A 17,906-nucleotide genomic window follows, 5' to 3' on the forward strand; every position below is an offset into this window, starting at 1 on the left:
GAACTGTGGACAAGTGCCTCTGGTATAACCCCAAGCGCCGTCTGAAAGCCCTCAGGGTCCATCAGGCGTCTGGGGCGGAACATCTTAATTGGTTCCGCCTCCCTGCGGGGAAGGATTGGAGGTAGGAAGTCAAGCCGTAGTAGGAAATGGTCTGACTATGACAAAGGCAACGCATCTAAGCCCCTTAGTCTCAGACCATTACTCAGTTGCTCAGAAAGGAATACCATGTCAGGTGCGTGCCCTCCCTCGTGAGTCGGACCCTGAACTACTTGAGTCAGGTCCATGGCTGTCATGGTGGCCATGAACTCCTGTGCCAACCCAGAGGTTTCGCCGAGTGACGGCAGATTGAAGTCCCCCAGGACAATAAGTCCGGGGAACTCCACCGCCAACCCGGCTACCTCCTCGAGTAGCACAGGCAGGGCTTTTGACACGCAGCTGGGAGGCAGGTACGTGAGAAACAAGCCCACCTGAACCCCTAAGTCCAACTTCACAAGGAGGGGCTCGCAACCCGCAATCTCCGGAGCAACGAGCCCACGCAGGCCAAGGCTCTCCCTGGCTACAATAGCCACTCCTCCCCCCCTTCCCTGGGGTCGAGGTTGATGTTCTCTGTTTCCTGACACGGGGAAAAGCTCCTGCTCCCTGGATTTTCTTTTGTTGGGGAAAAAGTCATTGGAAAATTGTGACATTTTAAAAATAAATGACAAGTGTTATTTATATACTATATATAAAAGCCAAAAATCACTCACTCATCACAAATTCTCTAGAACTGTAAAGCCTATAAACTTGAAACTTGACACATATGTTCCACTTGGGTTCTAGGTGCTTGCTAAGAAAGGATTTTTTTTGAAGTGACCATCAGATAATTAGTGTTTCTTATGCATTATTAAATTAACATGCTCTGATGCTAAGGAGTTAGACATTCTACTCCCCCTCCCCACCTGAAAAGAACTCTGTTCCAACTGCCACTTGCCTTATATTAACACACTCTGATGCTAAGGAGTTATGCATTCTACATAAATTTTCAAGCTTTAACTGTCAATTTATCAAACCCAGTCACATAGTTTCGTAGCGAAGCATGGCTATCCAGCTACTAGAGAGAATATAAATGGAAACAAAGGAGTTGTTCCATATGCTACAGATCTAAACAGAAGTCTTGTACATTTAAGTCCCTAAATTGTCAAACAAACACAGGTTTCTTTCTATATCTAATTCTGGGTAGCACAAAATGTATCTTCTTTACACATTGTTATACTTGGTCTCTCATAGGGATAACAATAGCTACGTCATTCAAACCAAGAAAGAGAGATTCGTAAGTGGCTTCTAACTTACATAAGAAGTTGTGGCCATTCAGATGTTACTCAACTCCAATTGACATATTAGGTGGTATGGCTACTGGATAGTGTAGTTCTATTTGTGAAGCTTGTAGATCTCGCACAGGACACACGCGTCTGATATCCGATCAGCTGGAGCTGCGTGCACAGCTCCATTTCCGCTTCCAGGATGGCGTCCACGCTCCCCCTCCCCCCGGTGGGGATCAGCCCTCCCCTGCATTGCAGGCTAATTCTGCCGACTGCCAGCATTTGATCTTGCCTGGCTGATGGTTGACCCAGCCTTCCATCCTTCCAAGGTCGATAAAATGAAGACCCAGATAGCTGGGAGCAAAAATGCTGATTCCATAAAGCACTTAGAGAGAGCTATGAAGTGGTATATAGGTGCTATTGCTAAAGAACCAATTTTCATATGTTAAGATCTGCAGTTCAAAACCAGTTCTAAGGTGGAGGCTGTGGTACAGTATCAGCACGGTGTAAACATTTCCCTGGCTTAAACATTTCACTTATTGTTCATAATTTCTTTGTCCCTTCTCTCTTTTCTCTGACATCTTATCTTGGTGTAAAAATTTGCTTCGGTTTTTAAAAAACTTGTACACTAATTTTGCTTCAATGCAATAAAGATAACATGCACAAACACATTGATAGATGTAAGATTCAAAACATCCATATTTTTGAATGTATTATTATTATTATTTTAAAAAAACACATACAGAGAAAGAACAGCCATTTCTAAAGATCACCATAACTCTGGTTTCTCCAAAGGTAGATAAGGCATTTGAGTCTGTAAAAAGTACTATGGCTCTCAAACATAGATTCTTTCTGCTTAATGAAGAAAGTTTAACTAATAGGGTAGTAGATAAATAAAGAGATAGCAGCAGGTCAAAAAGAGAACGAACGTTCGCTCAGCCTGGGTCGATTAAAATCGCATTTCATGGTCTCAAAAAGCAGCTTCACCAGTTCGGTCTTCCCTCGAGCCAGCATAGCTTTAGAAAGTTCAAGCACCTCACTGGTGTGATGCCGACAGACCAGTCGAAGTTCCTGTTGCACTTGCTGGTTTGGATATTTCTCTTCCGCCTTTTTCACCCACAGCTCTACCTCCTTCATGAGCATCTCCATGTTGATCCTCTTCTGAGCAAACAGGGTAAGCAGCAGCTCCATTAAGCACCGGAAGCTCTCTCTATGCGTGGAACCCACATCGTCCAGTTCTATGGCCTGCTTGAAGCACTCCATGGCTTCCAGAGTCTCGTTTTTAATCCAAAGACATTTCCCTTTCAGCACCTGGAGTTCAGGCAAGACATTGCCCAGGTCTAATTCCATGGCTTTAGCAAAGAGCACAAGGGCTTTGTTGAGGGCACTTTCATCCACAAGGAAAAGCTCCTGCATAGCATCTACTCCCAGGTAGTAATATACCTAGACAATTTAAAAATGCGGGGAGAAAAAAATCCAAGTCATACATGTTTTAAAAACACCACTTTTTATCTAAAAAAAATTAAGAAGTCCACCAGATGTGGTAAACCACAATTGTAAATTTCAGTGTCCACCCCCCACCCGCGCAGCTGTGATCAATAATGAAATATTTTACAAGGAGGAGTATCTTGAATTGCAACGTTTTAACAACTCTAGCATCAGACTCTGATCAGTCTGCATGCAGTAAGTCCTGATATATTCCAGGGATGAAATGCTCTTGATTCACTCGTGCCTGTCAGTTGGCAGAGAGCCAGTTGTGAAAGGAGCGCGAGGCTCCGCCAACCTGCCCGGATACCGCCATTTGGGTTCTTTTACCCTCTATGCATGCACTGAATACTTTGCACATGTGCAGAGGGTAGAAGAAACCAAATGGCGGCTTCTGGGTAGGTGGGCGGAGCCTTGAACTTTCCTCACTAGCAGCTCTTCGATGACTGACAGTTCCTGAAAAGAGTGAAAGTGAAAATATATGGATGGCATAGATGACTTCACTTACCTGGCCAAGATCAAAGTAGGTTTTCAGGCAGGGGTGGACTTTGATGACTTTTTCAAGATCAACTTTGGCCCCCAAAAGATTGCTCTGGTCTGGCATTTCAGCCAAGCCTATCTTCATACGTTCCACATCCCGTAAATACAGTTTAATCAGCATCTAAAGATAAATGTATAGAGCTCAGTTGACGATTTGGTTTTATCACTGCTAAAACTTTGGGGAGCGGCTGAAAGAATGAAATTATGACCTTTGTGGCTTTCTCTGCTTTTGATCTTTCCTGAAGGGAGCAGCGGGGTGTGATCTGCCTAAAGGTAGTGCTCCTCCACCTTAAGATGTGTAGACTTCAACTCCCAGAATTCAGGGGTGGGTTCTGACCAGGGGTGGGCTGCTAGCCGGAAGACTAATTTGGCTTGCCGTGGCAGCTCGTGAGTGCTTGCGGGGCCAGTGCAGTTTTGCTTCTGCACCTGTGGAGATAGAAAAATCACACATGGAGCCACAGGTGCTCCTATGTTTTGGCATGCGTGGAATAAAAAAAACCCTCGCCGAAACACGGGCGCACCTGCGGCTCCATGTGTGATTTTGCTATCTCCACAGGTGCAGAAGCAAAATCATGCTGGCCCCACAAGCACTGATGAGCCTTGGCGACGAGCCCACTGCAACAACATAGCCAAGAAGGTTTCCAGAGTTGTAAACCTGATCCTACGTAGCTTCTGCTCTGGCAATCTCACACTACTTACCAGAGCTTACAAAACGTTTGCCAGACCCATCCTCGAATACAGCTCTTCCGTTTGAAACCCATATCGCATCTCAGACATCAACACCCTTGAAAATGTCCAAAGATACTTCACCAGAAGAGCCCTTCACTCCTCCACTTGAAACAGAATACTCTACGAGACTAGACTTTCAATCCTGGGCCTAGAAAGCCTAGAACTAAGCCGCCTTAAACATGATCTAAGTATTGCCCACAAGATCATATGCTGCAACGTCCTGCCTGTCGGCGACTACTTCAGCTTCAACCACAACAACACAAGAGCACACAACAGATTTAAACTTAATATTAACTGCTCCAAACTTGACTGTAAAAAATATGACTTCAGTAACCGAGTTGTCGAAGCGTGGAACTCATTACCGGACTCCATAGTGTCATCCTCAAACCCCCAACACTTTACCCTTAGATTATCTACGGTTGACCTATCCAGATTCCTAAGAGGTCAGTAAGAGGCGAGTACAAGTGCACTAGAGTGCCTTCCGTCCCCTGTCCTATTGCTCTCCTATATCTCCTATACCTTTCTTCTATTCCTATATCTTCTTTTCTATTCTTTCTTAGATATATTTTACTATGAGTATCTCCTCTATAACCTTCATCATGTATTTTACTATGTGTGTATATATATATACAGTACCCACTAAAACCCTCATTGTGTATTGGACAAAATAAAATAAAAAATAAAAAATAAATAAAATATAAAATAAAATAAATAAAATATAAAATAAAATAAAATAAAATAAAATAATAAAATAAAATAAAATAAAATAAAATAATAAAATAAAATAAATGAAATGAAATGAAATAAAAAATAAAATAAAATAAAATAAAATAAATAAAATAAATAAAATAAAATAAAATAAAATAAAATAAAATAAAATAAAATAAAATAAAATAAAATAAAATAAAAATAAAATAAAATAAAATAAAATAAAATAAAATAAAATAAAATAAAATAAATAAAATATAAAATAAAATAAAATAAAATAATAAAATAAAATAAAATAAAATAAAATAATAAAATAAAATAAATGAAATGAAATGAAATAAAAAATAAAATAAAATAAAATAAAACAAAATAAATAAAATAAAATAAAATAAAATAAAATAAAATAAAATAAAATAAAATAAAATAAAAATAAAATAAAATAAAATAAAATAAAATAAAATAAAATAAAATAAAATAAAATAAAATAAAATAAAATAAAATAAAATAAAATAAAATAAAATAAAATAAAATAAAATAAAATAAAATAAAATAAAATAAAATAAAATAAAATAAAATAAAATAAAATAAAATAAAATAAAATAAAATAAAATAAAATAAAATAAAATAAAATAAAATAAAATAAAATAAAATAAAATAAAATAAAATAAAATAAAATAAAATAAAATAAAATAAAAATAAAAATAAAAATAAAATAAAATAAAATAAAATAAAATAAAATAAAATAATTTAGCATTCCGGCTAGATCCCACCATTGGTTCTGACTTACCTCATTGCCAGTTCACTTCCTCCTGTGCTCTGTGGGTGCATGTGCACTTTACGTGTGCCTGTATGCGCTCATGCGCAGTGTTGAAAACACAGCTTCTGCGCATGCACAGAAGTGAAAAACAAGATGGTGGTGCCTATAGCATTGCCAAGCAAGCCAGTTTGGGAGCGTGGCCAACCGACCATCGTTGCCAGTTCATTGAGCAGGGGGAAATTCCTGCTACCAGTTCTATAAAACTGGTCCGAACCACCTCTGCCAAAATTCCCCAGCAGCATAAGTGGCTCAGGTTCTGGTAGCTAAAGTTCACATTTTAAATTTGCCAAGGATGAGAAACAGTGGCCTATGGAAAAAGTTGCTAACTAAGACATTCACTTGGAAAATAAGAGGTGGCAAACCACAAAACAACTACACCAAGCAGATGTGATTCAAATTTGGCTCTTGAAAAAAGCACCTTTCGGCATACCAATGCAGGAAGTTTGGGTTGACAATCTTGGGTGTTCTAGGTGGGGAGTTCTGAAACCTTCAGACTTTCAATGTGTTGGTCAAATTATCTGCTATAGCTCCTTTTATTATCAATGCCATTGACATTGTGTATACAGTTAAATTTATGTAGCAATAGCAATAGCATTTAGACTTATATTCCGCTTCACCGTGCTTTATACAGCCCTCTCTAAGTGGTTTTACAGGGGCAGCATATTGCCCTCAACTATCTGGGTCCTTATTTTTACCGACCTTGGAAGGATAGAAGCCTGAGTCAATATTGAGCCTGGTGGGATTTGAACTGCCAAATTGCTGGCAGCCAGCAGTCAGCAGAAGTGCTGCACTCTAACCACTGCACCATCGAGGCTGTTTTATCTTTTCTTTAAAGTCTGTTCAGTGTCCAATTAGTTTGATGTCATAACATTTTTTTAAAAGGCATTGGATCCTTTGGAAATGCTATCATTCGGTAGGACTGCAGTGACACAAGCAGCACAAACTTAAATCATCTATTCAAAAATATTCTCGGGTGTTTTGGTATGTTACCAAGTGAGTTGTTTTAAGAGTGAGCTACCTACCTTAGCACGCATACAATACGCCTGCCAGTTAAGTCCTGGATCAGGGTTTACATCCAGAGCCATGTTGCAAACTGCCATTGCCATCTCCAGCTTGCCAAGGAAATGGAAGATTTTTGACAGGCGGTTGAGAACAGGTGGATTATCTCTAGCAACCTCTATTGCCTTAAAAGCAAATACAGTTTTTCCCAATTAATCATCAGTTGCCATGAACAGGGAAATTATGATCAGTTATAGTCACAACTTGGACACAGGTTAAAAGGTGGAACTCTTTGGCCACTTGTGTTAGGTGGCAAATGAGTAAAAGAAAGGATTTCTCTAATATTTGTTGTTAGTGTAAAAACCTGGTTACTCATTTTGAGTTGGATGCTGCATTAGCTTATATCTTCCATAATTATCAGCTAGGTGGGTTTGTAGTCCAGCTGTCTTCCAAGACATTTTTAACCACACTTTGGAAATAATAATAATAATAATAATAATAATAATAATAATAATAATGATAGGAGGAGGAGGAGGAGGAGGAGAAGAAGAAGAAGAAGAAGAAGAAGAAGAAGAAGAAGAAGAAGAAGAAGAAGAAGAATTTATTAGATTTTATGCCGCTCCTCTCTGAGGACTTGGAGTGGCTCACAACAATACGTAATGTACAAATCTAATGTTAAAAAGAACAATTTAAAACCCTTAATATAAAAAAACACACAACCTAACAAACCATACATAAAAAACCATAATAGCTAATGGGCATATCAGTTTCCCCATGCCTGGCGACATGTGGGTTTTCAGGAGCTTTCGAAAGGCAAGGAGGGTGGGGGCAGTCCTAATCTCTGGGGGGAGTTGATTCCAGAGGGCCGGGGCCGCCACAGAGAAGGCTCTTCCCCTGGGTCCTGCCAGACGGCATTGTTTAGTCGACGGGACCCGGAGAAGACTAACTCTGTGGGACCTAATCGGTCGCTGGGATTCGTGAGGCAGAAGGCGGTCCCGAAGATATTCTGGTCCGATGCTATGTAGGGCTTTATAGGTCATACTCAATACATGACATGCCCTCATCTTTAATTCATGGCTGAAAAAAATGCTCTGGTTAGTTGCCTAGAACAGGGGTCTCCAATCTTGGCAACTTCATGACTTGTGGACTTCAATTCCCTGAATTCCTCTGCCAGCTTGTGGCCATAAAGTTGCCAAGATTGGAGATCCCTGCACTGAAGATTTAGCAAAGCAATAAAATAGCAATAGACTTATGGTTCCACAGTGCTTTAAAGTCCTCTCTAAGCAGTTCATAGGTTAGATTGCTCCCTCTGCCCAAACAATCAGGATCCTCAATTTACCGACTTTGGAAGGATGGAAGGCTGAGTCAACCTTGATCTGGTGAAAATTGAACCTGTGTCAGTTGGCAGAATTAGCCTGCGATGATACATTTTAACCATATTTATTTTACACTTGATTAATGTTTAAAGCTTTAGGAATATTTCTTACATCAATGAGCTAGCATTACAATAGAATTATAAGCAGATGAGCAAGATGCCTCCTCTTCTTCCTTTATAATTGTGAAGCTTGGAAGAAGCTTTTTGCTTCTCTTGCTTGCATACAATGAGAAGATGAAAGCAATAAAATCATCCTTTCATTTTAGCCCCGAAGTATTTTTTTCTGGGCACATCTTGTTCTAAGTACTCATTCTTATATTTTCAAAAAAGGGGTAGTAAATGGTGTGCATAAGCACACCATTATGCCTACTGTTCCTGTCTTACTGTCCTATTGATCTAATTTACCTGTACCTACTTTGCTTATGTTTACATTTATACCAATACCTGCTATCTTGTACATGTTTTGACAAACAAACAAACAAACAAACAAATTGGCATGTGTTGCCTCCACATTTCTGAATTTGCCCCAACATCAATGCCCCAAACTTCTTCTCTTAAAAATAAGATTTGAAATATTGTTCCTCTTACACTCCTTGAAGAAAACTACATCAATAGGATTATAATCAAGCAAAATTGCCTGTTCATCATTCTGCAGACAGTCCTGCAAATGGATGAGATTGTGCTATCCAAAGCAGCCTTTGAGAGGCTGAGGTTGCTAGCATAGAGATGCAAGTGTACCCAGCTCAGGTTAGATAACCAACACAACCACAATTCTTTGCACCTGCTTTTCACTAACCAATCAGCAAGTTCCTTTGCTATGCATTTCCCCACCCCCTTGCAATGTAGTTTAGGAGTATGTTTGTGTGTGCTCGATTTAGGGTTGGGAAGGGAAGGATATACCTCACTTGTGGTGTTGAGAGAAGCAATCAACTTCGAAGCCCACCATCACTTGCAAAAGGGAAGAAAATAGCAAAGGAAGATATGTTCTGTGTTATGCAGTAGGAAGAACATTAAACAAAGAAGCATCTAATACATTATGAGTCATGTTGGCACAGTGGTTGGAATGCAGTATTGCAGGCTAACTTTGCCCACTGCTAGGAGTTTGATCCTGACAGGTTCAAGGTTGACTCAGACTTCCAGCCTTCTGAGGTTGATATGCCTCACTCAGGTTGATTGTTGGGGGCAATATACTGACTCTGTAAACCACTTAGAGAGGGCTGTAAAGTACTCTCTAAGTACTATTTCTATTGAAAATCCTCTTTAAATTTCTTGGGGGGAGACTGGGTATCATTCCCACCTTTGTCTTTTTGTAATGATTAATTATATCAGCCTACCTTTCCAAAGCAATCCAGGGCATCAGTTCCAGCATAACCACAGTCATTAATGCCCAGGGGAATAGTTGAGAAAGAATATTTCCTTTCTAGTAGCATTCCAAGATAGCACCAGGCTAAAGCTAGAGAAAAATTAAGATATACTTCAGAGCGGATCATTCCAATCAAAAATAAAGGAGAAGTTATTATTATTAAACTTAATTTTTTACTTATTAATTGGAGACAGCCCCTGGGATTGTATAGAAAAGGTTTTCAAATCAGAAAATTCTGAAGCACTCTAGCTAGGCTGGTTTAGTCCTGGTTAATATCTGGCTGGAGAACCATCAGAGCAATGTAGACCTGTAGACTAAACTGTGAAATTGAAAAGGTGTCCTGGAGGATAACTCCAAAATAAAGGTAGTACTATGTACAAACAGTTGGCTTGGCAATATATAAACAAGCTGACACTGAATGTTTGCATGTATTGAAGAATTATAGCTTTAAGAGGTAGTGTTGCAAGTTGCCATAAGAGGGAGCCAGAAAGCATGATTCTCTCTCTCTCTGTGCTCTATTCTTTCTGCTGATTCACTATGACTGATATAGTAAGCTCTGTGTTAGTTTGATGTATTTGTAAGTTGCAAAGTATGTCTGATATGTAAGACAAAGACAGGCTTGTAATATTATTATTGTATTGAGAGATATTGACTGATTTGAACGTGTATGACCGGACTGTTTAACATGACTGAGCTATTTCTAAACTAAGCACTATTTTATAAACTTTAATTTGTTTGGTATGACTGAATAATTACTCATATCTTCTCAATATCTGCTGGAATCCTACATTTTTCTCTGTGCATGTTCTTGATAACTCAAGGGTTCTGCATACACCTTAACAATCTTCCCTCTTTTCTCCTTCTCTAACCCAGTTTAGAAACCTACATTATTTGAGACACTCTATGGATATGATCAAGTGAGTTGCCATTGTTAATCAGAAAAGATGCTACCAGATTTTGGGGTGCGTATATGTGTGTGCAAGTAAATAGAGGCGTTCTGGCAATGGTATCCCAATGTTCTGGCCTGGTTTGATCCATGCTACAGCCTTTGATTGGTAATGGATCAATGATCATTTCTCCTACCTCTGTAGTGCAGATTAGATGACTTCAGCACTTGTTGAAGCAAAACCAGAGTTCTGTTGAAAGCCGTCAGCCTCTTCTTCTCATCCTCACCTTTGTTCATCCATACCCCATCTAGTCTGAAGCAAAAAGCATAAATACGGTAATATCATTCATACATACAGATGTGTACATACAGAATTTGCTAAATTGATTGGTGACATATTTTTTTAAAATTCCTATAGGATTAATATTAAAAAAATAAATCAAATGTTGGAAATATTTCTTTGAATCCCATTCTTTCCACCCTCTTCTAACTGTGATACCTCTAGAGCAGTGTTTTTCAACCAGTGTGCTGCGGCACACTAGTGTGCTGTGAGACATGGTCAGTTATGCCATGGGGAAATTAAAGAAACTATGGCCTGTGTGCCGGATACAGCCCGCGGAGGCCATTTATCCGGCCTGCCGCCAGCCGCCTCCATCTGAACATAAACATTCCCCTCACAATCCCTCCAGCTATCAGCGACAGGAAGAGTGGAGACACAGGGAATGCTCACTGACCAATCATCTTCTAGGATTCACCCTGACCACTAGCGATGAACCAATAGCAGGCCACCTCTCATCCACACCCAGGAAGGTCCCCACTTGGGCTGCTGCGCACTTGTCATTGTGTGGCCACAGTGAGTAGTTGGAGCTGCTACTCCTCCCCATGGTCCCGATTTCTAATCCTGGTCAGGACTGGAGGTAAATGTTATTTTGGCTGGTGGTGTGCCCCAGGATTTTGTAAATGTAAAAAATGTGCCACGGCTCAAAAAAGGTTGAAAATCACTGCTCTAGAGCAGGGGTCCCCAAACCTGGCAACTTTAAGACTTGTGGACATGGATTTCCAGAATTCTCCATTCAGCTATGCTGGCTGGAAAATTCTGGAAGTTGAAGTCCATAAGTCTTAAAGTTGCTAAGTTTGAAGACCTCTGCTCTAGAGAGTAATATGGTCCAGAGGAAACTTGTGATATCATTGTGAGTTAGCCACTTCTGTTATCTTTTGATTGATTCTTATAATTTGATAATGGGAGATTTCCCAATTATTCCCAGAGAAGTAAGTTGATATAAAGCAGGGGTTAAATTTGAAAACTTCCCCTACCGGTTCTGTAAGCATGGTTTGGGGGTGGGGGGGTGTTCATATGTGCATGCACAGAAACCAAGTTTCCAACACTGTGCATGTGTTGGCATCTTGTTTTCGGCTTTTTCCCCCAGAATTTATTTTGGATTTTTGGGCACTGTGCATGTACACGCATGAAAAACATGCACTTGCCCATGTGGTGCAGCAAGTGAAGAGCTACCAACATTTTTACTACCACCCTGTGGATGTGGCTTATGCAAGATGCCCTGCATTTTCTTTCAACATCTTTCAATGCAAATTGGGGGCCCTGGGGTGAAGCTCCATTTTTGCTACCCCACTGCGTCCACCACCATCCGGGCAGCAGCCCACCCCTGGGTGCAGCCACACGGCACAGAAGAAAGTGAACCGGCAGCAAATTAAGTTAGAACCCATGCCCTGGAGACCAGTGATGGTGAACTTTCATTCTGGATGCCTTCTCATGTCTCACCTGATGTGCAGAGTGGCCATAGCAAAGTACCAGCTCCGTTTCTCTTCTAAAGGGATCTGAAATTGGGAAGAAGGGACAGAGGGGCAAGGACAACAGAGTATGATTAGGCACTAAGGACTGAGTGATCGCATTCCCCCAGTACCAGTCATAGAATATTATTTCATGAAATTAAAGACTGTAGTTGCTAGCTTGTTCCCATCCACAAACTATACTGCTCAAAGAAATAAAGGGAACACTCAAATAACACATCCTAGATCTGAATGTATGAAATATTCTCATTGGATACTTTGTTATGTACAAAGTTGAATGTGCACAACAGCATGTGAGAAATTGATTGTCAATCAGTGTTGCTTCCTAAGTGGACAGTTTGATTTCACAAAAGTTTGATTTACTTTGGAGTTATATTGTGTTGTTTAAGTGTTCCCTTTATTTTTTTTGAGCAGTGTATATAACAGACTGTATCACCTCATTTGATATAATAAATTCAATCCTAAAAATGAAGAGCAAAATCCACTCATCAGCTCTATTAAATGTTGAGTAGTAATTATTTGTCCTGTCCTGTAAATCTGCTCAGAGAGAAGTATCACATTAAAAAGCAGTAAAGTATATATTTAATGGGATTATCTGAGCAACATTAAAAGAAATGCAGGTAGAAATTAAAGGCTGCAATAAAAATCAAAACAATTTAGAGACAGAGGCAAAAAAACAGAAACAAAACTTGAACAGTTTATAGCATATGCCAAGTCAGATCCTTTCTTGTGACTGAATATTCTCATGCAAATACAGTATGTAGTTAAACAAAAAGAAGTAAAATCAATCAGATTAGTTATTTTCATTGAAAAAACATTGTCTTCTTGGAAACTATACCACTTTATGCAAATGGCTCATCTTTCATAAATAAAGTAATTGGCAATTGATAATATGTCATAGGATTCCTTCATTAATATTTTTAATTTAGGTAATAGTTCAAAATATCACAAATACAGCAAATCAAAAAAATAATTTTCATATTGCAGAAAGCTCAGAGCAAAAATCCCCAATATTTTTACTATATATGCAGTGGAGGGCTACCAAAATTTTTACTACCATACTGTGGGCGTGGGCAGGACACCCTGCATTTCCTTTCAACATCTTTCAGTGCAAATTGGGTGCTCTGGGGTGGAGCTCCATTTTCACTACCCCACTGTGTCCCTACCCCTTGTCTGGGCAGTAGCCCACCCCTGTCTATATGTCTATAAGACAACCACTTTAAAATATATTTATGAATGTTATTTTGATGCCATTCTGTTTTCTGCACCACCTAAGAACTTCGAATCCTTCACAATGTTATAAAATTAAACACAGACCATCCCTTTAGTGTAAATATTGTGCTATAACAAATAGTTACAGTTTAGCCTTCTTGTCTTGTGCCTTTAGTGTTTAGAGCACAAATTGAGCATTAAGAAGGAAATAACTTTGGGACAACCTTAAAACAAGAAAACAAGCATAACAAAAATAACGAACAGCATCTACCTATTCCAGGTCCTTGGGCGGAGAAAAATTCCACATCGAATCTAAACATCTAGCTGACTATATGATCAACCACAATAATAATATAACATGAAACCTCAACATCTGCCAGATCCTTGGGAAGGACTTGAAAGGTGGATTTAAAATCCAGTCTAAACATCTTGCTGGCTATGTAATTAACAACAACAATGAAAGTGCTAATTAGAAAACTGAAAGTTAATTCTGTCTGGGATGGATCAGAGCTGTTCAGAAATGTCCTTGACATTCAACTTCAAATATTTTAACCTATTAACCTAAACCTTTCCTGCCCTGATTATTTTTGCATACTTCTTATAGCCATAAGAAAAGTGGCTATAAAATGCTTCAGCCAACCATGAAACAATTAGTTATGGAGTCCCAAGGTTTGTTTATTTACTCCATTTAACTCCATCATGATCAAAGTTTGCTACAACATCTTCAGCACGCTAAGCCCATGATGGTGAACCTATGGAACACATGCACAAATGACATGCGGAGCCATATCTTCCGGCACACAAGCCATTGCCCTAGCTCAGCTCCATCAGCTGATTGTCGGCTTGGTGGAGGTTCTTTGAATGCATTTCCAGCCTCTGGAAGCCTCTGGGGCCTGGGGAGGGCAAAAAACAGGCCTACTGGGCCCACTGGAAGTCAGGAAATGGGCCATTTTTGGCCTCTAGACGGCCTCTGGGGGGACAGGAAAGGGCATTTTTGCCCTCCCCAGGATCTAGGGGGCAAGGCTGTGCAGGGTGGGGTAGCATGCACAGGTGCACTGGGTGAGGCATGGGGATACCCCACCGCATGACTAAACCCATTGAATTATGGGTATAGTCAGCAAAATAGCTCTGCACAGAAGAACAGATAAAATTAAGATTCTGCCCCAAAAATCACTTTCACATTATTACCCACTAGCATTGTCCTTTTCACTTCTTCATGCAGGACAAGGAGCTTGGTGATCACAACAGTTCTGTGGACAAAGCCCTGGCTCAAAGGGAAAGCATGGCTTATAATGGAAAAAGCCTAAATGTTTTATTTAGTGTAGCAAGCATGATTGTAGATGGACCTCCTGATCTTATAATTTGCACTTTTACCCAAAGAAGGCAATAGCTAAGTGCTTTGGCTTGAGGCTGGTGAAAGGTCCTCTTACAAGACCAAATTTTCCCCCAACAGAGTGACCTTCACATATGTTGGTCTCTTGCAACATGGTCAATATTCCTGGTTTCTTGGGATATCACCAAAGCCCAACATATCTAAAGAAATTACCCTAGGGAAGGCTATTAGGAAAGCTTAAGAATCCATTTTGTCTCCTGCAAAATTCCTCCCACTCTTAGCTCCCTGTTTTTGGCGCCCTATGTGGCTTTTGTTCAGTATGCAGGTAATCCTCAACTTACAACCACAATTGAGCCCAAAGTTCCTGCTGCAAAGTGAGACACTTGTTAAGCGAGCTTTGCCCAGTTTTGCAACCTTTCTTGCCACAACTGCTAAAGGAATCGCTACAGTGGTTCCCTTAGTTAACACTGCCGTTAAGTGAATCTGGCTTCCCCATTGACTCTGCTTGTCAGAAGGTCATGGAAGGGGAATCACACGACATCATAAATATATGAGTCCATTGTCAGGCGTCCGAATGTAAGTCATGTAAACCCTGAGGATACTGCAAAGGTTATAAGGATGAAAAATGGCCCTAAGTCACTTTTTTTCAGTGCCGTTGTAACTTTTAATAGTCACAAAATGTAAGTCAAGGACTGCTTGTATCAGGGTTGGGTTCCTACTTATACCAATAGCATTTAGACTTATATACCGCTTCATAGTGCTTTTACAGTCCTCTCTAAGCGATTTACAGAATCAGCACATTGCCTCCAACAATCTGGCTTTTACCCACTTCGGAAGGATGGAAGACTGAGTCAACCTTGAGCCAGTGGTGAGATTTGAACTGCTGAACTACAGCTAGTTAGTTCGCTGAAGTAGCCTGCAGTGCTGCTCTCTAACCACTGCGCCACCCTGGGTTCCTACTTACCTTGCTGCCAGTTCGCATCACGATGTTTAGCGCACCTGCTTACGCTCTATTCATGCATGCACAAGTTCCCTCATCCAATTTGGCTTCTGCGCATGTTCACTAGCTAGAATCGGCCTGACACACAGCTGAGGATTTGATCAGCTGTGCTTCGGGTGAAGAAATAAAGGTCGGTTTCAACTTGGGGGGCGGGCGAGAAGGCTCTTTTTAAAACAGCAGCAGAGGAAACAACGTCCCAACAGTAAAAAAAGTCATCAAAAATTCAAAAAAGAGATGGCGATGCCCACAGACTGGCATCAACTGAACTGGGACCATGACACTATCCTGATGTCACCAGTGGGTTCCTAGCGGTTCAGTCGATCTGGTCTCCTCCTCGCCGCCAATGTAATAACTCTCAATAAAATAGGTTGAATCAAAAGCAAGGTTTATTGCTCTGACAGGACAAGGAAGTTCAATTCAGTCAAGAAGCAATTGTGTATTGAGAGCACAAACCAAAAACAGCTCTGGGTATTTATACAAAATAGCCCCAGCAACAGGCAGCTTTTACACAGATACATTTTTACTGCCAAAATAGGCTAACCAATTAACATACAATAAACAAGTCTGAACTTTTGACTTTTACCCTGTAACTGGGTAGGTAACTGGGCAGCATATCTAACAGGGAGGAAGCCACTCCTGACCCGTATGTGATAGAACTCCAGCCTCCCACTAAATACAAATGATACAAAGATTCACCATAGCTTAGTTACCTGCTTCCCGTAAGCCAAAGCCTTGCTGTAGAGGGTGAGACCTACAGTCAGTTTCTCCATCTTCTCCTCTTCGTTGGTTAGCCTGATATCGAAGGCATAAGCGTAGCCCTGTTCAGCCAGGCAACGGGCTGCTCTGTCCTGGGGATTTCCCTGCAGTTTGTCTTCCGAATCCAAACCCATTAAGTAGGAGAGCTGCTCAGTACACTCAGCCTCTTCTTGCTCCTGGTTCAACCTGTCGTAGATGTAGGCCAGGTTGGCCCATGCGTTTAAGTTCTCTGGCTGTTCTTGAGTGATCTGCAGGAAAATCTCTTTGGCTTGCTCCACTTCCTCCAGGTAGAAGGAAAATACCCCGAGAAGGTTTTGAATAGCATATCGCTGCGAGCCAGTTTCAAACTCCAACTCACAGAGGAGACTCTCTCGTTTCAGCTTCAGGTCTCTCCCTTGGAAGCTGATTGGCGCAGAAGTTTCAAAATTTAAATTCATATCTAGATGAAAGTGACCAGGAATGTAGTCCATCTCATCAATAAGAGTGTCAATGTCCACGGCGTCTTCTTCCATTTTGCCTGCTCGGAAAGGCTCCTGACCCTTCAGGAGTCTTCAATCAGCAGCTTTCCAGGATTTCCTCTCTTTCTCTCCCGTCTTTCAAATTTGTTTACTTTTCTGATTTCTCCACCTCTTTTCTTTTTAACCGGTATTTCTGGTTTAGCTGCTGATTCACATGTTGCCTGCAAAAGGAGGAGCCAGATTAAATGTTTCTTCTTCCTTAGTCAGCTTGCTGCTTCATATTCATCATGTGCTCAGCGAATCCCCCAAAGTAGAAATCAATTCCAGCGGTCAATAATCAGCAGGACTGAAAACCATCACATGGTAAAGGACAGCTTGGAAATCATAAACTGTATCTGTAAAATGGTTAATAATTCAAGCTACAAGCTGAAACCGTGCCATGCGTTTTATAATCAGTTGGCTGCAAAGCTAAGCAGGGATCTTTCTCCATAACATCTCTCCTGAATCTCCATGCATTATGACAAGTTTGGAGTCTGAGAATCAACCTTGGCTGGGAGCACACTTCAAAACATAAAGGGTGGAGTCAGACAACAACTAAACTTCATTTCATTTACATTTAAAATTAAATGAATAAATACAACTGTAAATTAACATAATGCAATTAATAATTTTGTCCTTCAGCTCCATTAAGTATCATAATTTAGAAAAACAAATTCGAGAGATTGGAGACTTCGAGTCGCCAGCTTGTCTATAGCTATGTTCCAGAGCAAGAGGTCTCCAAACTTGGCTACTTTAAGGCCTATGGACTTCAATCCCAGAATCCCCCAGCCAGTCAGGCTTTATTTATTTATTTATTTTATTTATTTATTTAGTCCAATACATAACACACATTGAAGAGAATAGATATGTAGTAATATAACTAAAGAAAAGAATAGAAGAAAGATATAAAAGTATAGGTGAACAAATTTGAAAGGAAGAAAAGATGAATGAGATAAGGAGAGACAATTGGACAGGGGATGGAAGGCACACTGGTGCACTTATGCACGCCCCTTACTGACCTCTAAGGAACCTGGAGAGGTCAATCGTGGATAGTTTAAGGGAAAAATGTTTGGGGTTAGGGGTTGACACTACTGAATTG

The 17,906-nt window shown here is 40.2% G+C and overlaps 1 protein-coding gene across 1 annotated transcript; it reads right to left on the reverse strand.

The window, feature by feature from the left end:
- Positions 1 to 1,999: 1,999 nt before the first annotated feature.
- TTC22 (tetratricopeptide repeat domain 22) lies at positions 2,000 to 16,914 on the reverse strand. Its single transcript, XM_070745931.1, has 7 exons — positions 16,265 to 16,914; positions 11,981 to 12,036; positions 10,398 to 10,513; positions 9,286 to 9,404; positions 6,600 to 6,761; positions 3,292 to 3,444; positions 2,000 to 2,741 (listed from the first exon to the last, which is right to left on the reverse strand). Exons 1-7 carry the CDS (start codon positions 16,820 to 16,822, stop codon positions 2,211 to 2,213), a joined length of 1,695 nt encoding a protein of 564 aa, XP_070602032.1. The 5' UTR covers positions 16,823 to 16,914; the 3' UTR covers positions 2,000 to 2,210.
- Positions 16,915 to 17,906: the final 992 nt, after the last annotated feature.

The sequence above is a fragment of the Erythrolamprus reginae genome, chromosome 3, assembly GCF_031021105.1.
Source record: "Erythrolamprus reginae isolate rEryReg1 chromosome 3, rEryReg1.hap1, whole genome shotgun sequence".
NCBI classification, from domain to species: Eukaryota; Metazoa; Chordata; class Lepidosauria; order Squamata; family Dipsadidae; genus Erythrolamprus; species Erythrolamprus reginae.

What these genes read in the sequence shown, in the direction of transcription:
- TTC22 (XM_070745931.1), bottom strand. Translation starts at nt 16,822, where the DNA reads ATGGAAGAAGACGCCGTGGACATTGACACTCTTATTGATGAGATGGAC. An exon ending in CGTATTGTATGCGTGCTAAG is followed by an intron (nt 3,445 to 6,599) that starts GTAGGTAGCTCA and finishes ATTTATCTTTAG; the next exon opens with ATGCTGATTAAACTGTATTT. An exon ending in CCTACTTTGATCTTGGCCAG is followed by an intron (nt 2,742 to 3,291) that starts GTAAGTGAAGTC and finishes TAAATTGTCTAG; the next exon opens with GTATATTACTACCTGGGAGT.